The sequence below is a fragment of the Fusarium oxysporum genome, chromosome 12 (genome assembly GCF_000149955.1).
Source record: "Fusarium oxysporum f. sp. lycopersici 4287 chromosome 12, whole genome shotgun sequence".
NCBI classification, from domain to species: Eukaryota; Fungi; Ascomycota; class Sordariomycetes; order Hypocreales; family Nectriaceae; genus Fusarium; species Fusarium oxysporum.
Genome location: NC_030997.1, coordinates 1,672,584 through 1,697,515, shown reverse-complemented (window position 1 = coordinate 1,697,515; position 24,932 = coordinate 1,672,584). Strand labels below are relative to the sequence as shown.

General features: G+C 47.8%; 14 protein-coding genes across 14 annotated transcripts; 7 read left to right on the top strand and 7 right to left on the bottom strand.

The window, feature by feature from the left end:
• Positions 1 to 173: 173 nt before the first annotated feature.
• Positions 174 to 2,584, top strand: FOXG_14637 (L-lactate dehydrogenase). The gene is made up of 3 exons (XM_018394693.1): positions 174 to 1,718; positions 1,768 to 1,997; positions 2,054 to 2,584. Exons 1-3 carry the CDS (start codon positions 1,460 to 1,462, stop codon positions 2,492 to 2,494), a joined length of 930 nt encoding a protein of 309 aa, XP_018254228.1. The 5' UTR covers positions 174 to 1,459; the 3' UTR covers positions 2,495 to 2,584.
• FOXG_21592 (uncharacterized protein) lies at positions 483 to 779 on the bottom strand (the record flags this gene model as incomplete). Its single annotated transcript, XM_018401936.1, has 2 exons — positions 483 to 572; positions 642 to 779. The coding sequence occupies 2 exons, from the start codon at positions 777 to 779 to the stop codon at positions 483 to 485; spliced, it is 228 nt and encodes a 75-aa protein (XP_018254229.1).
• FOXG_14636 (phosphoenolpyruvate synthase) lies at positions 1,480 to 5,463 on the bottom strand. The gene has a single exon (XM_018394692.1). The coding sequence runs from the start codon at positions 5,219 to 5,221 to the stop codon at positions 2,828 to 2,830; it is 2,394 nt and encodes a 797-aa protein (XP_018254227.1). The 5' UTR covers positions 5,222 to 5,463; the 3' UTR covers positions 1,480 to 2,827.
• Positions 5,464 to 5,970: 507 nt separating this feature from the next.
• On the bottom strand, positions 5,971 to 8,692 carry FOXG_14635 (uncharacterized protein; the record flags this gene model as incomplete). Its single annotated transcript, XM_018394691.1, has 3 exons — positions 5,971 to 7,986; positions 8,043 to 8,584; positions 8,639 to 8,692. The coding sequence occupies 3 exons, from the start codon at positions 8,690 to 8,692 to the stop codon at positions 6,390 to 6,392; spliced, it is 2,193 nt and encodes a 730-aa protein (XP_018254226.1). The 3' UTR covers positions 5,971 to 6,389.
• Positions 8,693 to 11,487: 2,795 nt separating this feature from the next.
• Positions 11,488 to 12,855, top strand: FOXG_14634 (uncharacterized protein; the record flags this gene model as incomplete). The annotated part of the gene is made up of 2 exons (XM_018394690.1): positions 11,488 to 12,021; positions 12,088 to 12,855. The coding sequence occupies 2 exons, from the start codon at positions 11,488 to 11,490 to the stop codon at positions 12,853 to 12,855; spliced, it is 1,302 nt and encodes a 433-aa protein (XP_018254225.1).
• Positions 12,856 to 14,184: 1,329 nt separating this feature from the next.
• FOXG_14633 (uncharacterized protein) lies at positions 14,185 to 15,370 on the top strand (the record flags this gene model as incomplete). The annotated part of the gene is made up of 2 exons (XM_018394689.1): positions 14,185 to 14,511; positions 14,579 to 15,370. The coding sequence occupies 2 exons, from the start codon at positions 14,185 to 14,187 to the stop codon at positions 15,368 to 15,370; spliced, it is 1,119 nt and encodes a 372-aa protein (XP_018254224.1).
• A 660-nt stretch (positions 15,371 to 16,030) lies between these two features.
• On the bottom strand, positions 16,031 to 16,479 carry FOXG_14632 (uncharacterized protein; the record flags this gene model as incomplete). Its single annotated transcript, XM_018394688.1, has 3 exons — positions 16,031 to 16,195; positions 16,246 to 16,369; positions 16,424 to 16,479. 3 exons carry the CDS (start codon positions 16,477 to 16,479, stop codon positions 16,031 to 16,033), a joined length of 345 nt encoding a protein of 114 aa, XP_018254223.1.
• A 992-nt stretch (positions 16,480 to 17,471) lies between these two features.
• Positions 17,472 to 17,879, top strand: FOXG_14631 (uncharacterized protein; the record flags this gene model as incomplete). The annotated part of the gene is made up of 1 exon (XM_018394687.1): positions 17,472 to 17,879. The coding sequence occupies one exon, from the start codon at positions 17,472 to 17,474 to the stop codon at positions 17,877 to 17,879; it is 408 nt and encodes a 135-aa protein (XP_018254222.1).
• On the bottom strand, positions 17,878 to 19,203 carry FOXG_14630 (uncharacterized protein). Its single transcript, XM_018394686.1, has 4 exons — positions 18,789 to 19,203; positions 18,573 to 18,734; positions 18,244 to 18,521; positions 17,878 to 18,190 (listed from the first exon to the last, which is right to left on the bottom strand). The coding sequence occupies exons 1-4, from the start codon at positions 18,999 to 19,001 to the stop codon at positions 18,112 to 18,114; spliced, it is 732 nt and encodes a 243-aa protein (XP_018254221.1). The 5' UTR covers positions 19,002 to 19,203; the 3' UTR covers positions 17,878 to 18,111.
• A 180-nt stretch (positions 19,204 to 19,383) lies between these two features.
• FOXG_21591 (uncharacterized protein) lies at positions 19,384 to 19,497 on the top strand (the record flags this gene model as incomplete). Its single annotated transcript, XM_018401935.1, has 1 exon — positions 19,384 to 19,497. The coding sequence occupies one exon, from the start codon at positions 19,384 to 19,386 to the stop codon at positions 19,495 to 19,497; it is 114 nt and encodes a 37-aa protein (XP_018254220.1).
• Positions 19,498 to 20,190: 693 nt separating this feature from the next.
• On the top strand, positions 20,191 to 21,385 carry FOXG_14629 (uncharacterized protein; the record flags this gene model as incomplete). The annotated part of the gene is made up of 3 exons (XM_018394685.1): positions 20,191 to 20,567; positions 20,621 to 20,783; positions 20,837 to 21,385. The coding sequence occupies 3 exons, from the start codon at positions 20,191 to 20,193 to the stop codon at positions 21,383 to 21,385; spliced, it is 1,089 nt and encodes a 362-aa protein (XP_018254219.1).
• Positions 21,386 to 21,646: 261 nt separating this feature from the next.
• On the top strand, positions 21,647 to 22,933 carry FOXG_21590 (uncharacterized protein). Its single transcript, XM_018401934.1, has one exon. It carries the CDS (start codon positions 21,818 to 21,820, stop codon positions 22,325 to 22,327), a length of 510 nt encoding a protein of 169 aa, XP_018254218.1. The 5' UTR covers positions 21,647 to 21,817; the 3' UTR covers positions 22,328 to 22,933.
• A 215-nt stretch (positions 22,934 to 23,148) lies between these two features.
• FOXG_14628 (uncharacterized protein) lies at positions 23,149 to 23,641 on the bottom strand (the record flags this gene model as incomplete). Its single annotated transcript, XM_018394684.1, has 2 exons — positions 23,149 to 23,162; positions 23,194 to 23,641. The coding sequence occupies 2 exons, from the start codon at positions 23,639 to 23,641 to the stop codon at positions 23,149 to 23,151; spliced, it is 462 nt and encodes a 153-aa protein (XP_018254217.1).
• Positions 23,642 to 24,227: 586 nt separating this feature from the next.
• FOXG_21589 (uncharacterized protein) lies at positions 24,228 to 24,838 on the bottom strand (the record flags this gene model as incomplete). Its single annotated transcript, XM_018401933.1, has 2 exons — positions 24,228 to 24,570; positions 24,618 to 24,838. The coding sequence occupies 2 exons, from the start codon at positions 24,836 to 24,838 to the stop codon at positions 24,228 to 24,230; spliced, it is 564 nt and encodes a 187-aa protein (XP_018254216.1).
• Between the last annotated feature and the right edge of the window lie 94 nt (positions 24,839 to 24,932).

The following is a 24,932-nucleotide window of genomic DNA, read 5'->3' as shown; positions in this document are numbered from 1 at the left end:
GGATGGGACTGGCTTATTTGGGACTCCATGTTTCTGGATTAAGAATCTTTGTCTGTCTCTCAATTGAACACTCTCTGGAAGTCTCTTTTAGTGAATTAATAAAAGGAAATATCATTAGCCCGGTTTGTCCTACATGATTATATACCGCAGCCTCTGCTGCAATCAAGTAGCAATATGGCCAACTATGACTTAGAGAGTAGGCTAACATCCCAGACATCGTCAGGTTTGTATAAGACATTATATTTCCCATGCGCGTATATAATAAAGGAAAGTACGTATAAGCGTGATTTAAAAAAAGAGCCCATTTACAAGGAGCTGCTTACAGATTCTCACTAGCCAGCACAAGGATTGACATGAGGATGCGTTGATCAGCGCATTCGTATACCGCACTGTGCAAACTTCCAGGCTTAAATACCAAAAAGATCAATGGAGCAAAGTTGCGAGGAAACAATCATCCCGAGCCAATACTGGCCAGAAATGGTCTAGAAGTGAAAGCCAGGGGGTACGCAATACGGCGAACCATTCTGCTTGTTAAATAGGCAAGCCGTCTTCGGAGGACAAGCACCGGCGAGCTAAAGGCCAGACGCCCCAGTTAGCTTTCCCTTCCTTGTCAGCCGCCGCTAGGAAACGGAGAGGCTTACCACCCAGGTACGGTCGACGTTGCAGACCTGCCAGCCCTTGAGGTCGGCCGTGCACGAGTAGGTTCCGGGCGTGCAGCCCTTGGGAGCGGGGACAGCAGCTGCGAAGGCAGCCATGGTGAGAAGAGGGATAAGCTTCATGATGGGAATTGCGTTTATGTGTAACGAGTGCTGATATCTTATGATGTTGAGTGAATGTTAATGATGGAATTAATTTGGCTTCTGATAAGGTGTTTTATATTTGACTGACGAGCCTCTGGTGTCACCATCTGGTGATGCAGCTGCATAGCCTCTATGGCCTCTTCCCAGTGACACCGACAATATAACTCGACGACACTCATCATGTAGGCCTTCTATCACGAGGTGGACTTTGAATTTGAATTGATTTTATCATATACCAAAATAGCAACATGCCGGTGCTGTCGCATAGAGCTAATACAAGCTTGGGTCATATGGTGAGTTGAAGGGTCCGTCAGATCAGAGACCTCCGCTATCATGGCAGCCGAACATAGCCGCTATTAAAAGACTTTTAAAATACGATCCATAACCTCCATCAGAACATAACTAACGGGCTATGATCTGATTTGTGATGCTCTCTTGTGAGCAAGTGTCTTGTCATTGTCATATCAGGTCTTTTCTTGTGGCGTGACGCTTCGATACTACTATGACAGCCACCAATGTCGAGTATCAGAACATCATCAGAACACCACAAACGCTAATTACGCCACAATCCTTGAATGGTCCCTGGGGTCTTATAAATCGCGGCACACTGCAATGCACACAGCGGGACAACAATATTTCCAGCAATCCGACTAAGCGCAATGGGCTCAGCATCTCGAGTGGCGATTGTAGGCGTCGGGGAAGTCGGCGGTGCCGTCGCTTACAACCTCACGTTGAATTCTGTGGCGAGCGAGTTGCTTCTCGTCGACCTCGACCTCAATGTCAGAAATGCCCAGATCGAAGACCTCTGCGATGTCTCTTACAGTACTAACAGCAGTACGCGTGTACGTCCAGCCACGTACCATGAGGCTGCTCAGTGCGATCTCGTGGTCATAACCGCTGCATCTAAACACCTGCTGGGTACGTGTTCACTCCTTCAAATGGGATATAGGCTCATTGTTCTTCCAAGGTCAGACAACTATTGACTATACGTCTCGGAACACCTCGATGATACGTGAGGTGATGGAGGCAATGAAGCCCTTCCGAGCTGACACCGTTTTACTCATTGTGGCAAATCCAGTTGACCTACTGACATCTCTCGCCAAGGAGATGTCGGGACTTCCTTCATCTCAGGTCATTGGCACTGGTACAGCTCTCGACACTTACAGGCTTCGAGGGATGGTTGCATCTCGTGCTTTGGTGAGTGGGCGCTGTGATATCTGAACTACCGCATTTCTAACACAGAACCATCATAGGTATCCCCATCTGCTGTGGATGCATTCGTCGTGGGTCGCCATGGAGAAGACCAAGTAGTCGTGTGGTCCGCAGCAACCATTGGCGCGGTTCCCATTGACGATGTGAAAATGCTGAGCGCTATCGATCTCAGTAGGATCGAACTCATCTGCAAGCATCGATCGAACCACATCATACTGGGCAAAGGATCTGCACCGTTCGGAATAGCTTCCGTCGCTGCTAACTTGTGTTGTTCTGTCATCCTCGATAAGAATGAGATGTACCCGGTCAGTCACTTTCAAGAGGACTATGGATGCTGTCTCAGCTTGCCAGCCGTTATTGGGAGGAAGGGGATCTTGCGTTCAGTTCCCCTGGCGATGAGCCCAGGCGAGAATGCTGCGGTGAAGGTATCAGGGGAGTTGTTGAAAGCCAGTGTTGAATTAATCCAGCGAGACTGGTGGTGAGCATTATTGGCGTTTGTAAGTTTATAGTCAACAGGTTTAGTAATTCTAGTCAACGTTCGTGTATCATGATCAAAGCAAGGCACCTTTGTGAAAGACTCAGATATAAACAATTTCCAGCCAAGCTTATTGTGCTTGCGGACTTCAATTTTCTTTTGCACTGCTAACTCTCAGTACTGATATCTCCAGGTTCGTAAGGAAGACCATTCTTTTTGAAGGCACATTGAAAGCAAGAGTGACAGTAGTTTCCACTCCGCATCTGATGTAACAGCGTCAAACCATCGGCTTATGAATAAGATACGATATCGATATCACTAGCAATAGATAAATCAATAATTACAAGCCCTTCTCACTAGCCACTACATGTTTCATAACCTGAACAAAACTATCAGGGCTGACAGAGATGGAATCAATCCCCGCATTAACCAAGAACTTTGCAAATTCAGGATGGTTGCTTGGTGCCTCGCCACAAAGCCCAATCTTACAGCCCTCTCGGCGAGCCACTGTAATGGCTCTAGCAATCATCCACTTTACAGCCTCATCCTGTTCGTTGAACAAGCTCGCCAACTCCCCAGAATCTCGGTCTACACCGAGGGTGAGCTGAGCCAGATCATTGGACCCAATGGAGAAGCCGTCAAAGTGCTGGGTAAAGCTCGAGGCCAGGATGACATTGGAAGGGATCTCGCACATCACATAAACCATGAGGCCGTTCTCCCCTCGCTTCAGACCATTCTCTTCCATTATGTCTAGCACCTTTCGGGCTTCTTTGACTGTTCGACAAAAGGGAATCATGACAATGGCATTGGTGAGTCCCATTTCCTCTCGAACCTTTTTAACAGCACGGCATTCTAGGGCAAAGCCCTCCTTGTAGCGAGGCGAGTAGTAACGTGAGGCCCCGCGAAATCCGATCATGGGGTTCTCCTCCTTAAGTTCAAACTCAGCACCGCCTATCAGGCGAGCGTACTCATTCGTCTTGAAATCGCTCATCCTAATAATGGCTGGTTTGGGGTAGACAGAAGAACAAAGCGTTGCGAGGCCAGATGCCAACTTATCCACAAAGTAATCAGGCTTGCAAGTATAGCCTGCAGTAAGATTGGTGATCTCTTTCTTGGCTGCTTCATCCTCAAGATGATCATAATGAATGAGAGCCATGGGATGGACCCGGATAGAATTGCTGACCACGAATTCCATACGAGCAAGTCCAATACCATCAACTGGGAGCCTCCACCAGCGGTACGCAGCTGAGGGGTTGGCCAGATTCAGCATGATCTTTGTTCGGACAGAAGGGAGCTCGGATATGTGTACCATCTTGGTGGTGATCTCCGAGATTCCATCATAGACAAGACCCGAATCGCCTTCTGCACATGACACAGTGACGTCTTGACCAGTGTGCAGAACATAGGTTGCGTTTCCAGTACCAACTACCGCTGGAACACCCAGTTCCCGACTGACAATCGCGGCGTGAGAGGTCCGCCCACCGTAATCGGTGACGATTGCGGCGGCTCGCTTCATGACAGGCACCCAGTCAGGGTCCGTAGCCTCAGTCACCAGGATCGAGCCGTCGATAAACTTGTCTATGTCTGAGACCGAGGTGAGCAGGCAGATCCGCCCTGCAACTGCCTTGTCGCCAATAGACAGCCCTGTGGTCAAGGTGTGGCCACGTTCGCCGACCGTGTAGGTCTTGAAGGCTGCCGTGTCACGGCGAGACTGCACAGTCTCAGGCCTGGCCTGCACGATGTAGAGTTTGCCAGAAGAGCCATCTCTAGCCCACTCCATATCCATCGGGCAGCTGTAATGCTCCTCGATAAGACATGCCCATCGTGACAATTGGAGAATCTCTTCATCTTTGAGAACATAGGCAGCTCGCTCGGCCCTGGATGTAGGGACATTGCGTGTTCGTACGCACTTATCCCCGTACACCATCTTGATCGCCTTGTCGCCGAGCTTCTTGCTCAGAATCGGCGATAGCTTCTCATTAGACAGGAGAGGTTTGAAGATCTGGTACTCATCTGGGTTGACAGTACCCTGAACGACATTCTCGCCAAGGCCCCATGCAGCATTGATGAGAATGATCTTGTCGAAGCCGCTCTCTGTATCGATAGAGAACATGACACCTGCGCCGCCGATGTCAGAGCGAACCATCTGCTGGATCCCAATGGAGAGAGCCACGTTTCCATGATTGAACTTCTTGATATGGCGATAGCTGATAGCTCGATCTGTAAAAAGCGAAGCATAACATCGTCTACAAGCATCGAGCAGCGCTTCGCTCCCCTGGATATTTAGGTACGTCTCCTGCTGTCCAGCGAAGCTCGCGTCAGGAAGGTCTTCAGCCGTTGCACTAGATCGCACTGCAACACTTAGATCATCAACCCCGGCTTTATCGCACAAGTCGCGATATCCAGACAGTATGGCCTCTGCAGTATCAGCCGGCCACGTTCCACGCAGGAACAAGATGCGTATGGCGTGACCTATCTCAGCAAGCGTTTGATGGCCAGACTGCCATTGATCGACGAGTTCATCGATCTTGCCCCGGATGTTGTTGGCGTCGACATAGTGCCAGTAGGCATAGGATGATGTCGCGAAGCCTGGTGGCACTGGAATTCCCTTGGGTCCGAGGGCTCGAATCATCTCACCCAAAGAAGAATTCTTGCCACCGACTAAGCCGACGTCACTTCGAGCGAGATGCTCAAAATCGAGAACCAGAGGCTCGTTGGTCCAGTCGTCACTCATGATTGATACTTGTTTGAGTCATGTATATCAAGTCTCCAAAATGTGAACTGAGAACCTGAGCCTTGTTTATCTGATAAGCATAAGGATTCAAGTTTGCGAATGTCACTAAATAAAGGGTCTCCAGACGGTGACCATTCTTAAGCTTTCACATCCATCATCTGATCCGTCAGTCGATGTGTCACTAAACTGTCATCTTGCTGTCACTTCACAAAGGGTGTGTCTCTTGATTCCCCAGCCTTTTGAGTTTCTGCATGCGACGTTGGAGAACATCATGTTATCCTCAAAGAGGGGTAAGCAGAATAGTTAAAAATCCAGAAGCACAGTGAACAGCATGTTGTAAAGCTGCTATTGCACCTGGTTGATTATACGACATATGAGTTATCAATGATGCTGCACTAGTAAGTGGCTTCCTTTTTGTGTCTTGGGAGCGTTTTTGCAAGCCACGTAATCTGTCGGCCAGCACCAATATCTAAGTATGCAATTGATCAGCCCATACGTCGCTCATGTCACTGATATGATGCTGATCTGATTGCCGTTGTGGCTTGAAACCAGTGTCAAATCTAGCCGCGAAGGTGGCAGCCACTGTGATATCCCCACCATGGGATTTTCACATCGGTCCATTCATGTCCAGGTTAGTAACCAACTGCCGATTCTCTACCAAGCGCAGTTGACTGTGCTTGTGGCCCGTGCACCCAGCTCTCGGGTAAGTAGTCAATCGTTGCTGTGACTTGCTGTATCGAGCTTTTCCGCGAGGCGCAAATCGTTATGTATAAAGATCCTAAGTCAAGATCAAGAAGCCCATCTCTGTCATTTTATAGAAAGAAGTCTTGCGTGTTCTGGCCATGTCGCGCCACATATTGACGTTTCGCGGATCTCGACCGAACCCATGCGCCACGCTTTGTTAATTGATCTTGCTCGGTCGGGCTAGGCACGCGACTCCACGGTTATGGAGTAGTGAATCTCGTGGTGAGACACGACATGCTTCAAGTCATCCAAGCCAACAGTGACAAGATGAAAGAAGACAAAGAAGCGCAAAAGGCATGTCACTTCAGTCAATTGAGAAAGCAATCAGGATATGTATTACAATTACTTATGTTTGTCTAATGTAGGTTCTTGATATGTAACGTCTAGTCGCCTTTTTTGATCATCCCATTATGAAATCCAATCACTACACTGCAGTAGCAGTCTTCTCCTTAGGCTCAGTCGAGCTGCTATCAGAAACAACACCCTCCTTCTGTGATGACTTCCCCTCTTCAGAGTCATCAGTGATGACCTTCCTTGTCTTACCCCAACCAAAGTTGTCCATGTTGACAACAGCATAAAGCATAACAGCAATGTTGAGAAAAGGGCCCAAGAAGACAAAGACAACGAGACCGAGAAGGAACTGGGCACGCTCGACAAGGTTGCGAGGAAGCCAAGTCGCCATGATCACGTAGTAAAGAAGAGGAATGATCATGACACCGGCAAAACACATGATCAACCACCAAGGTTGACTCATGAAAGCGACAATCATACAACCAATCGATGCAATGACGAACACGTTAAGAGACCAGGTGAGAACATTGGAGAAGGCAACGATGCGCTCCCACCATTGAGTGTTCCAAGCACAGAAGAGTAGAAGATCGTTGCTAGTAGCACCAAGAGTCCAGCGACGACGCTGAGAGAGGAAGACGTTCCAAGAGTGAGGGACATCAGTGTAAGCGCGAGCATGAAGAGCCTGGCGAGTCTGAGCGTGAGGGAAGGTGACGAGCAATTGGCAAATGTGGTTGCGATCCTCTGAGGCTGTAGCGCGGATACGTTTGAGCATACCGTCCATGTGCTTGGGGAAGTAACCAAAGAGATCGATGAGAACGAGATCGCCACAGGTTTCGTCACAGATCTTGAGAAGTTGACAGCATCCAGGAAGACAAGAGACCTTCTTGGTGGCAATGGACTGATGAAGACGACGAAGACCTTGGGCGATGGTGTACTCGGCAGATTGGTAGATGGACCAGAGGTTCCAGTTACCATCCTTGAAGTCAACAGCGACGTAACCGCAGACACCAACAGTGTTGGGGTAGTACGACTCCTTGAGAAGCTCAGTGACACACTTGTCCTCAAAGACGGTATCGGCATCCATTCCAATGAGATGATCGACGTTATCCATCTTGACCTCGTTCTCAAGCCAGCTGGTCATGGAGTCGAGAAGCTCGCGCGAGAAGATGGACTCGGGGTTCTGGGCACGGGTGTTGAACTTGTAGAGGAACGATCGAATGACAATGAGACTGTCACGCTTGCCTTGGTTTTGGTCCTTGACGATGCAGTAGAAGGGCAGACCCTTGTAGAAGCCCTTGGAAATCTCAATGTCCATCTGCTGGCCGTCCCAAGCAGTGTAAGCGCCAAGAATCTTCTTCCTTTGAGTCTGGTGAAGGAAGATATCCTCGTTGAGGTAATCGCCAGTGGTCTTTGTCATACCAGGACCACGAACACGACCATCGCAGATGACCATGATGCCCTTCTTGTGGTTCTCGAGACCGGTCTGGTTGACGAGAGAGTCGAGGGAGCGAGTGCACTCTTCGAGTGTCTCGTTGTAACAGGGAATGACGTAGACCATATTCTCGGGGGACTCGGGCTTGATTTGCTTCTCGGGGCTGACCCAGTGCATGAAGGTGAAGACGGCGATGGAAGCGATCATGATGCAGTTGAGGACGAGGGGGAAGGAGATGAAGGGGAGGTAGATGTAGTAGTATCGGGGCCAGTACCAACTGGCAAAGATAAACATGAAGCTGGGATATGAGTCAATATGATTGAGATGGGATGAGATGGATTGGGATAAACTTACTTGACTGCAATCAAACCAGCTGTGAGAATGTATTTTTGAGTCGTAACCTTTCTCTTGCCACGCTTCAACAGGACAGCATTGCCAACATCGTCCTCGGCGACAGTCTCAACCTTGGGCTTAGCCTGATCAGCACCATCACTCTTGAACTCGGGGGCATTGTCGCGCTCAACCGAGGGTTGAGGAACAGGTGTGATCTCGTTGTCAACTGAAGGAGTAGACGAGTGACCAGCATCAGAGCGAGAACCAACAGATGTGTTGTTGCTAATCGAGACAGGAAGACGAGGGATAGGAGCAATCAGATCGGTGCCTTTTGAGCCAGGACGACTCGTCACCGAAGTCCTCTGGGTATCGGGTGTACCGACTGACTCTGGGACCCATGATCTCAGAGACGAAGGCTGTGAAGCGCGATAACTGTCATTCGATGAAGCTTCGTCGACGAGGTAGGCGGGGATAGGCACGGCGGGATATTCAGTGTCTGAGACATCTGAAGCGTTGGAGCGGGCCTTGCCATGGACGATCCTGACATTAGCATGGACTTGGTCCTGTTTTAGAAGAGTTAGTCGTGCAGAAATAAGCAGTGCAACAGTGTGACGGACCTTTTGCTTGCCAATGAGAATGGAACGAGGAGGTTCAGTGGTGAGAGAAGTCATCGTTACACCAAGGCGCTATGCAAAGGAAGAGAAGTGGTTGGACCAGACGAGGATGCTGGAATGTCGTGAAACACCAAGAAACGAGTGACAAGGTGGAATAAGGGAAAAGGCAATGCTTCTGCAGTTGTTCAAGGATGAAGAGGGAAAGGGTTAGAAAGTTATCGACTAAATAATACCTGCCTCCTCATCAAGAAAAGCTTTTGCTCTCATTTGCCTCATCATGCAGGGAAGCAATAGTCTCGCTAAATAAAAATTCTAGACATTCAGCCTCAAATCATAATTGGATCGACATGGCTAGCTGAGGAGTCAATCATCTGGTAGGCACCCAGGTATTGAGGGCCTGATCAGGAACCCTTGTAATCCCCCATGAAGTGCCTACGAACGGTCTGGATCGATGGGCATGTACTTTCTTCTTGGAAAGTACTGAATCTACTCTAGTGTACTGATACGAGCCAGCTGAGGTCCAAAAGAAACTTGCATGAATAACGTGCTGCAGTAAACGAGGCGTCCGCATAGTCCCGGAGGTTAAAATGTCTAGACTGTGGCAGCATGACCTAAAAGGGGACGTCCCAGAGAACCGTTCTTCTTTCAGAAGTTTACCAGGGATCCTGGTCAGAGGATATGCACAAGTATTGGGTTGTGGTTCAGGTTGGGATGAGATAGCATAGAAAGACCGATCGAGACTGTCAGCATGGACATGGTTCAACCTTATTGCTTTGGTGGATGACGACTCAACCGAACAGATTGTCCAGCGCGGCAAACCCCCTGCCGGTGATCGCTTACCCTGGTAATCTGTGTATTTCCATTACCTCTTAAACCATTGATCCGTAGATGCAACAACTGTCAGCCAGTTAAAACCCCGAAAGGCTAGTTAGAGCTCGCAATATTACATCTTCTCTAAGAGGAGACTGTCAAAACTACTCCCAAAGAAATCTCTCTCGGCAGTTGTCCTAGATTAGCGTGACATTGCAGCTGAGCGGGAGGAAGTCATGAATCATCGGGGCTTTATTGAAGTTGCTTTTTCTCCCAAAAAAGGTTCCGGGATCTGACAGTTCAATTGGCTCAACACATCGGGATTTTAATAGACACAGTGACCCGTAGACGTGAATCAATAGTCTGGTTCACTAACGCAGCCCAAGAATCTAGCCAGCGATCTCAAAACATCTACCGACCCTTGTAGTTGCATATTTTGTTCCTCTCCATAATTTATTCAGGTACCAAAGGGCTTTGCTGCACACTAAAACGTGGGCGTCGTGCCACGGCGGATCAATATGCTTAACGTCTTGGCACCCGTGTCTAAACGGTTAGGACGCGACGAGCGTGGGAAGTCTGAGCCTCGTGGGGGACAATAACGTATCGAGTTGAGTTTTTACGCTTTACATTTATTGGTTTATTTTATAGCTCGGTCCAGTCCCAGCAAGAATCAATACCCATTGAGACCCAGCCTCAATCGTTCTTCATTCAGTTACATGTCATCCCAGCAAAATTGATCATCACTGGGCTTCAATTATGCGACAAGGACAATCAGGTTTTCCTCAAGCCTCATTTTCCACTAATGGGAATAATGCGGTAGTTAATGACCCACATCCATGACAACCCGTCTTGGCCCCGTCCCCTAATTAGTCTTGGTTTTCATGCTCATCTCAACACCAACCAAAAAGAGAACCAAGACAGCAAATCTTCCCATGTCTCACTAGGTCCCGGATTCCCGTTACACAGCATGGGAAAGAACTCAATTCACAGAAAATTAATTCATGCGTTTTTTCTTTTTGCTCATATTGTTCTTTTCTCTTTACACTTCAGCCGCCGTAACTTGCCCCAAATGCGGGAAGATTTATGCTGCATTGCGGCAAACTTTGCTTTTTATGTCTTGCTGGGCAAAAGTCCCGACAGAGCCGTGTTTTTATTTTAGTGCAATGTACCCCTGACCTTTCCTGAAAATCACGGCTGACATACCCCTGACCTTGTAGTTTTACTCCCAGGAAGATCTACCGGAATCAATAGCTGGTTCCGAACCATCGGATACTCTACTCAGCTTCTAACCACAGACGGCAGAGTTAGTTTGGTATGTAGAGCGGCCAGGTAAAAGAAAAGGTCAATTGTGTCCTTAGATTATCCCGTGGATTGGTCTAGAGCCCAGAGTTTAGCTGCCGGGTTCGGGAGGAGGTGATTCAGGCTCTCGTTGGTTCGGTTGAATCAATAGCCCTATCACTTCTCTCTTTGATTTCCAGGTCCCTAACTATTCAGGAACATTTTACAGCCCTGCACGGTTATCCAATAAACAAGTTTCTTCTTTGATCCTAGTACGGAGTTTACCGTAAGTCTCTGTTTACAAGCTCCACAGATCAGTCCGTCAAAGACATGCTGCTATTCGATAACATGCACGCTCGCAACTAACAGGCTTGAGAAGAAACGAGGCTCAACTGAATTGTTTCAATCCACACCGTCAGCCATTACACTTAGTCTGAACCAGGATCAGAGTCTCAGTGGAATCGTTCAACTGTTCTTGCTCGGTGGCGCTGCAGCGTGAGGCGTTTAATGGAATAGAATCCAGAACGTCTGGACAAAGAGTTTTCTTCACACGTTCTAATGATGCGCATAATTCAGTATTGCGAGGGTGCCTGAAAGTTTCACAAGCCGTGGTCTAGGCCTTGGAGGGAGAATACTTAAGATGTTGGGGATGAGCTGCCATTGTATGAGAGGTTCGATCACCTCTGAATCTTTTACATCCGGGATTTCTCACTCAACCTTTCCTTGTCTCTTCTTTCCACTCAATCTTTGAAGCTGTTGTCAAGATGGAGGACTTCACTGGCATGTTGACTCCTTCAGACTCTCCCTCCGCATTCCCCTTCTACCCAGTCACTCCTCCCCTGAGCTCCGTCCCCTCAGAGACAGACCTCACCCTCAAGTTCTCCGCCGATGTCACTCCCGACGATATCCCCGTGGTAGCAGTCGTTGGAGTTGGCTACGTCGGAACACATCTCGTCAGCTCATTCTCATCAAGGTATCAAGTCATCGGCTTTGATGTTTCCGAGAGACGCATTCAAGATCTTCGACAGGAGTTCAAGGGTAATGAAAATGCCACCTTCTCCCGAACTAGGAATGATCTTGTTGCTGCTACCCACTTTCTTATCTCGGTGCCTACACTATTGAGACCTAACAAGTCCATCGATTCTTCATACCTTTGTGATGCTCTCAAGATGGTCGGTCAGGTTGCTCGTCGGGGTTCGACTATTGTTATTGAGAGCTCTGTTGCTGTTGGTATGACCCGTGAGCTGGTCGGACCCATCGCCAAGAGACTTGCTCTATTTGCTGGCATGTCTCCAGAGGTACGTGATGCCTTCACTCCTTCATTATCGCTCATCACCATGAGTCTTACTAACTCACAACTACAGCGCGTTGACCCAGGCCGCACCGACCCCCCAGTCAAGTCAATCCCCAAAATCATCTCAGGTCTTGACGACATCCTCCCCGGCTCCCTCGATGCCATCAACCGCATATACTCCACCATCTTTGACAACGTCGTCACCGTCTCCAAGCCCGAAGTCGCCGAGATGATGAAGCTATACGAAAACTGCCAACGCATGGTCTGTATCGCCTACGCCAATGAAATGGCTGATGCCTGTATCCCTCACGGCATCGACCCCTACGAGGTCTGTTCCGCAGCATCTACCAAGCCATTTGGCTACATGCCTTATGCCCCTGGTGTCGGTGTCGGCGGACACTGCATTCCCGTCAACCCTTACTATCTCCTTTCCAACAGTTCATTTCCCCTGCTTGAAGCCTGTTCATCAGCCATGAGCAACAGACCCGCCAAGCTTGCCCAACGCCTCATTGACTCGCTCTCCATCACCGAGCGTCGCTCACGTGTGCTTGTCGTTGGTCTTGGTTTCAAGCCTGGTCAGTCTCAGCTTGATAACTCACCTGGTGTTGACCTTGTTCGAAGTTTGGCTGTTTCAGGTGCTCAGATTGACCTCACTTGGTCTGATGCTCTCGTCAAGCAAGAAGCTGTGCCTCAGGTTCCTCGTCTTGCTGAGCGTGATTGGAACAAGAGATTCTTGGAGACATTTGACGTCATTGTGGTGGCTATGAAACAGCACGACATGGACTTTTCTCTGCTAGCAAAGTTGGAGGGTGTTCGCGTTGAGAGCTGGTGCAAGTGATTGAGAGCTCTGTTTGCTCTGTGCGATTGTTTCTTTGGCTGGCGTAAAAATAATGGGTTGATTAGATTTTCATTATGTCGCAAGATAATAGCTTAGAGTAATACATATCTTGACATCTTTCTCACTCCGCTTCACATGAATCTTCAATTGACTGAGTCACTTGACGCATTCTATTTCCTCCTCTCCTAGTATCATGACCCAGGGTGCGCCTGTTGTCCAGCCATCATCGCGCTGAGTCTCCTATTCTCCCGTTCAAATTGCGTGTGATCTGTCTCATCATGCCGCGTCTCAAACTAAGGACGACAATACCACACTTCATTTCGCTAAGGTTATTAAGAAATGTGATGTGTTAAATTGTGAGCTTTAGCGTTGCATAGTGAGCCGCTCTCCGTAAGGCAGCGGATGTAGGTGGTGATTTATTTACATGTCATTTTTGGTCGTCTTAGGTTCCCCCCGCCAATTTCCAGCCTGGAGCAAAGAGAACTAAGCTAGCTGTATTGGGGAGTTGCGATACGAGATAAGATGCATGATAAGATGACGATAGCGTTGTTCGTCAGTGTTCAGGGTGAGCGATCATTTACTAGCCAATAGTTGAGCATGAGTACAAGAAGGCGGCTGAATAAACACGAATATCTACATAATAAGAGTCTTACTAAGAAGTATGTAAGTTGAGAAAAGCTACGGTGAAGGATCAATAACAAGAGAGCGTTGCTATTTGCGTGAATAGTTGGAATTCTGAAGTTGAACTGCTCTGATTGAAAAGGGGTATGAGGTCCGGCTTGTATACTTAATTTACGTCGCTTGACATGCAATATCCAGTGTTCCAGTTTCTAGACCGTTGCATGTCTCAAGAACAAGCTTAAATTTTATCAACCAGTATATATATAATATGATTTACAATTGATACTTCGAAGTCAAGATAATTCTTCAGCGCGTGATGTGGCATCTGCTCTAATCGCCGACCATTAGACTTGGGACACTTCTTAGTGGCGTACGGGCTTTCCATCGCAAGTATGCACAAGTTTCTCTCTAAGCACCAATTATTGCCAAGAACAATTGGACTTTCTTGGCCTTTCCTGCATAATGATTAATTAAAGTATTTCTGTTGCGCACTTTCACGCTCGCTTCCGAGCCGTTCCCAAAACGGCTTAAACAATCGATAGTTATGACTCGCTAGGCATGGTGATTCGGTGCTAGACTAGACTATTTAATCTCGCATTGCTTCGTTTCAGTCTAATGTTAGATCGAACCCCCCAACGCAGCCTTAATTTATTCTTAAGCTTAAACTGCCCGGTGGTCATGTTGTGTTGATGCACGAGTATCATCAACATGGGGAGCCTACGAAAACTCGTGGTTTTCGCTCTCATTGCAGTGACGAGGGCCCAAGGTAATGCAACAGAGACGAAGCCTGAAGATTGGGAGGCCGACCAGTGCGATTGTTACCTAACAGATGGCATTGAACCAGAATATTACACACAGCATCGGTTCTGGGACTTTAGAAATCTTGGAGAATACGCTGAAATTCCGGATACGATCGCTGGAGAGAACGCATCGGCTGAAGCCGACGTGACGAGCAAATACTTCAAGAAGAAGGAATGGGAAGAGCTTTTGGTCCATTCAAAGTTGGAGCAACCGAAGAAGTCACGACACTCTTGCGTACGGCGCGAGATTCCCCATGGTCAACTCGGCAAACAACATTTATATCCGGACCAACCCAGACAAGAACCCCGCGTCAAAAACCTACCTCTCCATGCGAACGAACCGACAACAAGACTTTCAAGTCGCATCTGAATTTGACTCAATTGATCGCTTCCAGTTTCTCTCCATCAGATTCCTCGGTCGCGTGAGAGGGGCACCTGGCGCCTGCATGGCAATGTTCACCTACGTCCCCGCCGACGAGATCAAGAACGTCCAAGAAGCCGACATGGAGATTCTCACCCGTGAAGACTACGATCGGGTTCACTACACGAATCATCCAGGATATAGCATTGAAGGCGAAGTGTACCCCAAGGCAACACGCAACACAACACTCCCTGATGGTCTCAAGTGGAACGAATGGGTAGAACATCGCATGGACTGGACACCAAACCAATCAATCTGGTACGCCAACGGCAAACAAGTCGCCAACATCTCATTCCAAGTACCACGCGATCCATCTCTTATGATATTCAACACATGGGGTGACGGCGGCGTCTGGACGCAGAATATGACGATGGGTGAAGAAGCATACATGGAGATGCAGTGGCTCCAACTTCTGTACAACACCAGCGAGACATCGGATAAGCGCAAGCGACATAACGCTGGGCCGAAGGGGAGGTTTTTGAGGAAGAGAGGAGATGAGAATGTTTGTAGGATGGTGTGTAGTATTGATGATGAGGATGATGCTGGGGTAGTGACGTGGCTTTGGGGGAATAATACGGCGAGTAGTCTGTTGGCGGGGAGGAGTGTTGGTGCGAGTTTGGGGGGGTTGATAAGCTGGGGTTTGGGGTTGGTTGTGTTGGCGAGATGGATTTAATTGGTAATACTGGTTTAGTTTTAGAAAAGTAATATTGAGCGACTTTAATTGTTGTTTGAATGAATTGTTCAAGTCTTGCGGTTGTTGGTGGAGTTTTGGTGATGTTTGTTACCATCATGGGGCCAAACATGGTTGAGGTTGACGCACCCCGCGAATGTTGGTGACGATCTACGCAATAACTTATACAAGCTAGTGACAGACTGGCAAGCCTGTTGGTCCGATAAGTCGCAAGCTAGAACACAATTAACCATGAGATACAGGATTTTCTTTGGGTGGTTTCGAGACGAAAAAAATAATCAAGGCCCCATCGTCGAAGGCAGAAATAGCTAGATAATCCAACGTTGCCGGTATTTGAACTTGGGCTTAGACATAGTCAATACAATACACTCAAAAAGTGCATAAGGATCTGGATCTCCACGTAGCAATGAGCCAATGGCTGCACCCTTCCAATGAGCGTTCGTGAGATGTCACCAGCATCTGATATAATTGTCAATGGTTGGTCGCCTCGTGGTAACAGCAAGGACTCGCACCTAGAACGTAGCGAGGTTATCGGTGCTGTCAGCTCTCCCCGTTTTTCGTAAAATAGGCTGTCGATTCTCGATTTACCATGCAGATGCAGTAACGTGCCTGGCTTCATCAACACGATTCCCTCCCAACACTTCATGCGTCTATCGGATAACATGTCGCGTCATACCCAGCCCCAACCCGATCATCAGTCCAGCCCAATGATGTTCCATAAATCTTGCACTTGCTCTTCCAATCCACATCCTTGATCGTCCCATTCTTGTGTTCGTTGCACGTCCCGGTCTTGCTGTCAAATTGCGCCTAGAAACCGTTTCAGTCCTATTGAAAAGTAGATGTGATGATATACTGACGACATCCTTGTAGTACGACTTGCAGACTTCTTTGGTGATGTCAGGGTTTGTCATCCACCAAGCATCACTGGCGTCTTTGATATGGAGACAGCAGTTGTGCTTGCTGAGATTCTTTGAATCCTCTCTGTTGAAGTGAGTTAGTTGAGGTCTTGGTACGGGATTGAGAGGCTGATCATACGCCTGAACGGCTCCGACGAGGAGGACGGAGAAAAGAAGGTACTTGATGCTCATCATGGTGATTGATGGTGATTGATGGTGATTGTAGAGGCAGTTGTCGAGCACAATGTTGTTGGAAGAAGGGTATATGTAGTCTTGGTTCAGACTGACCGCCTGTGACCCTGGTAATGATTCGGTAGTTATTCTTCCAGCATTGACCATGCGCAACATTCTCCAATGAGTTCCAGTCCGGACGGTGTCTTGACATGCAATCCCCAGTTTTCATCTTACTTGATGCTACGCTGCAAACCTTATGACGTCGCAAGCCTCTCCCAACTTTCCGGCTGGTATGCCTTAACAAGTCTGGGGTTGAGCTGCGTGAAGCGATTGGCTGAATTTCACGATGATGCTGCTCACCGCCACATCAAAAAGACCAAGCCTGGTATCCCGCCACAAACGTTAGAAAGTATAAAGATAAACAAATGTTGATCGAGACATGGCTGGGCGGGGCCTTTTTCTACCACTAGCTCCAGCCTCATTATCGAGAAGCTAGATCCATGATCATAATTGAAGCGTCCTATTTATTGTACTCTATAGTGAGTGGAAAGATTAAGGGCTTCAAGGGAAACTCAAGCCCTGACACAAACGCGGAGAAAATATCATATCAGTTTCTGTAGTCTTGACTACAGATAGATAAGATGAAGGCCAAGGGGATTGGTACAATGAACATTATGCTATGTTGGTCTCAAGTTGAACATCAGAATGCCCTGTGTTCTTGGCTTGAACATAGAACACTCAAGAAAAATGTTAGGGAGCTTTCAAGGACTAGAGCACGTGCACAATCGATGTCAAATGAACAGCTGGTGCCAACTCTGCTGTGAATTGCAAAGACAAATGAATGCCAAACAGAACAATGTCAAAAAGACGAACTTACACCATATTCACACTATATAAGTCTTCCCGACTCTGTGAATGACCGACGGTTCAACAGTAACTTCCAACAACACCGACACTACCCATTAAGCATCACATTCAAAAGCACCCCCGTAAGCATCACGGCCATCGTTAGAATGGACCACTATACCCATGACATGACCTGCACTGACTGCATTGGTCTCGCGGCCAGTGTCGCTAATCTCGAGCATGCCCTTGCACTCACCAAGATTGAAATGAAACGCCGAGAACTAAAGAGCACAGCACCTTTTCAATTCGAAAAGAAGGACATGAGAATCATGAAACTAGAGTCTTACGTCCATCAAGCTCAAGAAGCAGAGATCAAGGCTGCTGAGGCTGCATACGAAGAATGCAAACGACATCTCGATATTCGGAAAGACCTTGACTGTAAGAGTCTGGAGGCGAAGGTCGAAAAGTGTGCCAAACTTGAGAGGGATCTTTATGTTACATGGCGGCGAGTAGAGGAGGCTAAGAAAAGGCAATTGGAGTATCTGGTAAACTTCCGCTATGCAGAGGATGACTGAAAGGGAAAGAGTATATTTAGTTGGAAAAGTAATTTTAAGCGAGTTTGACTCCCGCTTGTAGAATCTGATACTGTTGAGGAGACAAGTTGATTGCGACGGTGGAGTTTATATCAGCAAATTGGTGTGTTGATCGTCAGAAGTTCTTATCTTAACTCACGCCCTTAAGCTGGTCCATCAAGTAGAGGCGAACATCCGAATCACTTAGGAATAATCAGGATCACCATTTCCCTTTCTAAACGTTGCAAAAACCGCTGACACAGTTCCAGGGCTTTTGGCACGGCACACTTGAGCTGCAAGACCATCCTTGGCACCTAGCAGGACTAGTTAGCATCGGAACATGTCACTCTTGATATGACCAACTCACCCCCAATTACAAGCCTTGTCGCTGCAGACACCATCAGGGGAGAGACATGTAAGGCCGCTGTTGCATAACTTGGTCTGCCCATCGCACTTGGCTCCCAAACCGCCAGTGCCAGAACCGCCTGAAGCGGGAGGCCAGGATGCACCTGGTGCAGCATAATTGGTGTTGACTCTGCCTGTGAGCTCCCATTGAACTCCCTTGATGACGTTGTTCTTGTCCCCATTGGGATTTCCGTGAATGTTGGAGAAGGCGTCAATCATGATGTCGATGGATGCGGGCGTCTACATAGACGTATCAGTAGCAATTTCTCGCAAGTTCCTCGTGTCACCTACTCTGACCCATTGATCGTCAAAGGAATCGCCAATGTACATAAGCTGACTCTTGCCGGTCGTAGGGTCGGTGACCTTGGCTTCCAGGCCACAGTACTTCCTAGTCTGCTGTCTCCAGGCATCGGGGTTGGAGTTATACGTGGCACCACCCATTGCCTTCAGAGACTGTGAAATCATAAGTCGGTGTTCAAGAAGCATATTAGTTCTGAAATGGCTTACGGGAGCAAACAAAGGATCTGAGTTGTAGTACTTGTAGCCACACCAGCTGTTTCCGTTGGTTGAGTCCTGGCCGGTGGAGGCGCGGTACCATGAGCCAATGCCAGACTGAGGACCAGGAAAGAAGCCCGAGGGAACGTTGACGTTGTAGACATCTGCAACCACTGATGTCGCAATGGTTCCGACCATCATTGAAAGTGTAATGAGAGAAGGCATGGTGGATAAAGTCTGGAGAGCAGTCGAATGGTTCTGCGAAGGTAGAGAGGGATGTTATTGATTGATGATAATTGACTCAACTTTCTAGGTCTTAGTCATAGAGGCTTCTCAACTTGTGGACTTATATCTTGAGAGCCGGCTGAAAGTTCGGGAGTAATAATAGCTAGCTCGTGCTGGTAGCGGATTATGAGCTAGCTGGCGTCTATTGCCGAATATGAAACTCCGTACCTGGCTCAGCTGCCTAGAGTGGATTCATTCATCCAATAGCTAGCTATGGCTGGGCCTCGCCACAAAGATCGTCCGATAAATTCCCATTACCGTGGACCGGCACACCCGAACTCCATCGCCGTGCCGAAATGAGCAGTTCGTAAATGCAAGCTTGATGCAGACGCTGAACGTCGTTACTTACAACCTTTTGGTTGAAATGGCCAAGCGCAAGGGTTTCATGCATATAGTGAAAGATCAACACGGTCTAGTCGGCTACTGTGGCCAATAAGGCTCATTGGATTATCAGCACCATTGGGGTACTATCTGTAAAAAAGGATCAGCTGAACTTGGGGGAATAACCGAGGACACCTTCAGTAACACTTTCTGGACTCATGTCTCTGGAATTGCTCCCTAAACAGATACTGTCCTAGCAGGGCCCTATTGCACGCCGAGCTATCAATTCGCGCATCATCCACCACCTTGTTTATCATGATTGGTTGGTGTCGGCTACAACGGCAGTCTTTGTGGCCGAGCCTGGCTTTCTTGAACTTGACATTTGGGGGCCATCATGCATCGGTAGCTTGATCGAGTGAGAGAAGGGAGAAGATGATGGCGAAAAATGAATACTCCGGGTAGATATTTCTTGGTATCTAATTGTTATAGGATAAAATTGCTTGGCCAACTGAGTTGTATAAGTTTTATGGTAACTTCCTGCCCTGTCTGTACACTGTTGGAAGATTGTGTTTATCAAGGATTGCATGCTTACGGAGTGCTGGAGGTCTCACTACCGCATTTTCCCCAATGTCACCTTAAGTGAACTGTGATGTTGCATATATACACCATACAGCCTGAATATGCAAGACGCCGTTCTCACCCATCAAATATAAATACAATCCATAGCCCTCTGGTAAGAAATGACCCCAAATCATCATCACTCATCATTTCCCCAACTACTTCTCCTTCCCTCAAATCAGCCCGAACCATGAAGGGTCTCTTCACTACGCTGTGTCTAGCCCTCGCTCACTTTTGTCAATTGACCGAGGCCAAGTCCAGTTCTTGGTCTGGCACCAACAACTACTTCCTGCAAGGCATGTCAGACTCAGCCCAGGATGCTTACATCCAGACTTTGTCCTCCTACAACGCCAAAGTTGTCAGGCTCTGGGTCAATCAAGCTAGCAAGGGCTGCCAGAAAGGAAGCCAGATCGTCAGGGATATCCCGCAGTTGGAGACCACTATCGGGCAGTACAACAAGGTAACTTTGGATGAGATTGATAAGCTTCTGGTCAAGTTGTCGGACAAGAACATCAAGGCTATCATCTCACCCCATGACGCCAACTCCTTGATTGGAGACTACAGGAAGTACGTAGTATCTATTCACATGGCACAGACTTTCAATCTCTGACATTTTCAAGGGACGCCTATTGGGCCCGGTGGGGTTCCGGGTATTTCTATGAGAAGCAGGACGCCTTTGATGCATACGACGCGCGTCTGTCGTACATTCTTAACTACAAGGGCACATACTCTGGCAAAGTCTGGAAGAACTGGCCGAACGCCATCTTTAGCTTCAACCTGCAGGTACGAACCCTAAGTCGTCACATCAGCTTAGAATTCACTAACAGAGTCTGTAGAATGAACCTATGACTCCTGGACCTAGCAACTGCAAGAACGGCGACCCTTCAGGCTGGGCATGTGGCCGTGCAACCTTCATGCGCAACGCGGGACTCGACAGCCATATCCTGATTTCCACCGGTGGCCTAGGCGGCGACTTTTCACACGGTTGCACCTTTCTCCCTGCGGTCACGCAGTGCAAGGCTATTGATGCCATTTCCGTCCACCGTTACGCGAGTGTCCCTGGCATGTGGAGCGCCAACTTACCCAACTGGCTGAATCAGGCCAACGGAAAGAAGGTCTATCTCGAGGAATGGGGAGTCGATTCGCAACAGTACGATCAGAAGTCGGCATTCGTCTCGGAAGTGAATGACATGAACTCTGCTGGCCTGCCTAACATGTACTGGCAACTTCTTCCCCCATCGTCTGGAGGCTGTAGCTACAACCCCAAGAATGATGCTGGTGATCCTTTTGGCATCTACACTAACTCTGGAGTCAACCTGGCGGGTCCGATAAACGATGCTACCTCATCGGGGGCTGCTCAAGACTGGACTGGTAGCCTGTACTAAATGTCAGGCATTGCCATTACTTACTGTTAGGGTATGGATTTGCAGTACGTAGTTAATTTGGATGTATGCTCTGCTAGATAGAGTGGAGAGGTATTGGGTTCTAGGGAATTCAAGCAAATAAATAGGGAGGAATTTATGGTAATGTTTGTTACATAGTAAACTTGTTGCCATTGACTGGAGATTTGCTGAGGCATCCATGCGTGATGATCAAATGCGGGAGGCCCATCGTTACACCATCAGGCTGCGACATCGAGGCAATCCAATCATCTGCAAGGGGGGCAAAATCAATCAGTCAATCTCGCCATGAGCTCATACATTCATTCTATCCATTCTTTATTACCTCTTAGCTAGTGCAGAGAAAGCTTGCGAGCGTCCACAAGCATATCGCGCCACATCATTCCTTTTCGATTTCGTCAACTATTCACCGATACAATGAACCAGCAGTCGATCTCTCAATATACTGAGAATGAGAATGAGGGCGGTGGACTGACCCTCATATCGGTCAAATTCAAGAATGAACTGAAACGACTACTCAGAGATGTCATCGGGCTCTCCGCGACACCTCGGACGATCTATCTCGATGCCACAGGAATAGCCAAAGACGATTTGATCGACCTCCACTTATTCATTCCATCGAATAGAACACTTTGCACGGTCAATGTGAGAAAACTTGGAGATGCAGCCTTCTCGGCCGTCGGCAACAGCGAGACATCTCTTCGAGTGCTTCTCGAGTCGACAAACATCCCCAAAGTGGGATTCGACATCCGCGACATATCCCGAATCTTATGTCACCGATTCAAAGTGTCACTAGGCGGAGTTCATGACATACAGCTCTTGGAGCTAGCAAGCAGAAAGGACGGACAACAGAAGAAGTTCCTATCAGGACTAACAAGCTGCATCGAACAAGATATCTCGAACGAAGATCCCGGTAAAATTCGGTGACATAATCCCGATGATGCAAAAGACCTTTCGGTTCTACCAAGAATTCGGCCATGCGCCGTATTGGATCATGAAGCGGGTTGAGATATTCCCAGTATTATGGGAGGTTTACAACACGAAGCTTAGCAAGCCAAAGAATGCAGTCTGGCTACACCTAGCAAAACAGGAGTCAGAACAAAGAGTCCACGACGCAATGAAGAAAAGGAGGAAGGCCAGAACGGAGAAACAAAGCTGGGGTCCAGAAGTTTTCTGGGATGATCAACAGAAACAGATAGCAAAGGACGTCTGGAAGGAAGGCATTGTGTTGAATGAGCTAATGGGGACGTGGAAATTGGTCGCGATGATGAGCAAAAGAACACGCGAATGTCAAATGAGGACGCACAATAAATAAGATAATGGGTCTTGGACCGCTTTTGTTGTCATGGTATCGGAATTTGAACTACCTAGCCCTGCAGCGAGAGTGAGCCTCGATAATACTAGACCTAGCTCTAAAAGACCAGAAGTTTATCTTATGAAAGCAAAACATACACCAGATTTTATCGAAACCTGCCAAGAATAGAGAGTTTACTCCAACCATTTGCATCTCGCTCAACAACACCACAATCACAGTTAACTGTCCCTACGGCCCCTGCATCCATATCTACGCTCTATCCAAAAGATGGAATGTTTGCTTTCAACTCCCGCGGGCCTGAGGGCTTCAATTGGAATATTAGTCCGGGCGCTCAGATCCTGCTCAAAGTCGGACTCCGAAACATCTGCCTCTCCATACCGCTCCAGGAATGCAAGCCTCATTACAATTTTGACTGGCAGTGGCCCGTCTTCAGTTATGTTCTCTCGACTAAACAGACGTTCAGCATACCAATGCATACGATGTGTATAATAGCCATTGTCACAAGTCATGCGTGGGCGCCTTTTCTGATGGTATAGCTCGTAGTGCTTCTCTCTGACCATCTTCTCTTGCGCTTTAACTTTCTCGTTCTCCCAAATGTTCTCAAGGACGCACTCATACCAATGCTCTGAAACAACCTTGGTGCCAAGCTGATGGTAGAGGGCTATGATGTCCCCCTCAGTCAGCAGAAGGGAGTCTCCCGTTTTAACAGCATCGGATCCCTTTATGATTTCAGAGTGAAGGAGCAGCAGTCGATCGACGTCCTTTCCGAGTCCATCCTTGAAGTCCCGGTTTGCTCTGTCCACCTTGGCGCGTAGCTCATAGACCTGAGCGATGTCTTCTGCAAAGTTGGACACGCGTTGTTTGTACTCTCGTCGACGGTCCCAGATGACACTTTTGTTTCGGAATGGCAAGGATTGGTCAGACATTTTGGTAGTCAGTTCATAGACTGATGACCTTGCTAGCTTATGATTGGGAATTGTTGTGAGATTTTCTTCGTGTTGGAGTGAATCTGAAGGAGACTCATATGCGCTTGGTTTAAGAGGCCAAAGTGAAGTTGAGGATGCTCTATACAGTAGCTGTGAATAAGCCGAACAGAAGAGGTGAGATGCACATTAGAGAACAGTAGCCGTCTCCCAGTGCTAGTTCACTATACAGGCTCAATAAGTGCGATTAGAAGATGAACAGAAGAGGAAGAACTAGCAGTGAAGGCATCAAGGAAGAGGATTTTCGAACAATTGTTAACAAAAAATCTAATAAGCTATGATTTCTTGTTGAACAATATAGTCACATTTGTAGATATCATTCGGGGCACATTAGCGTCAACTGACTGCACTGAAGTGCCTCACTGAAGGGCGCTATCACTCACAAGTACTAGAGATTGATGCCTAACCGAGACAGCATTCAACTGCGCACGAGGAATAACCGAACAATACAACATGTCAGTGCTCTTAAAGCCTTGAAAAGTGAGCTTTTTGACAAGCATTTTCGCCGGGAGTGTCTGATAAATTTCTTTTAGACCATCTCATGTTCACCACCGGACAAACTATCCTTACAACGATTTTCTCTCATAGGGTCCAAGCTGGCCAATCTCTCCTCATATACCCCGATGAAATCCTGACATGACCTCTTCAGCTGCACGTTGGGAAATGATGGGGCTTCAAATTCCAGAATCTCATCAATATCCTTCGTAATCCTCTCAATATCATTGACCGTGGCGATCATTTTCCGCGTTGCAATGCCCAGAACATCCAACTTGCTAAGAGCCTCTACAGCTTGTCTATACCCCACTTCGTGCTCCGGTCTATGTTTCGGTGAAATCCTTTTAACACTCAGCTTATTTTCTGGCATTCTTGAACTACAGGCTGTCAGTTGGATAGAAGATGCATCGGTATGTGATCTCACATTGCCAGGAGAAACAGTTTCAGACATGTCACCTGCATCCGCAGATCTGGAACAAGATCGGTTGGGTCTTGGTTCAGCAGTGTCGTAAGCGTGGCGGGTGAAATCTGTTGGTCCAGAGGCTGAAACGGGGATATGCTTGTCAGCTTCAGCTTCTTACTCAAGTTGGTGGTCGGTGAAGAGGGGGTCGATGCCCTCTTTCGAGATAGAGCGACTGTCGACATTGCACAAATTTAGACAACTGGCGAGTCAACTTACTCAATGGAGAATTAAGACCTTACTTATAATTTGTAGCCTAACCTCAAATTGAACTCATGG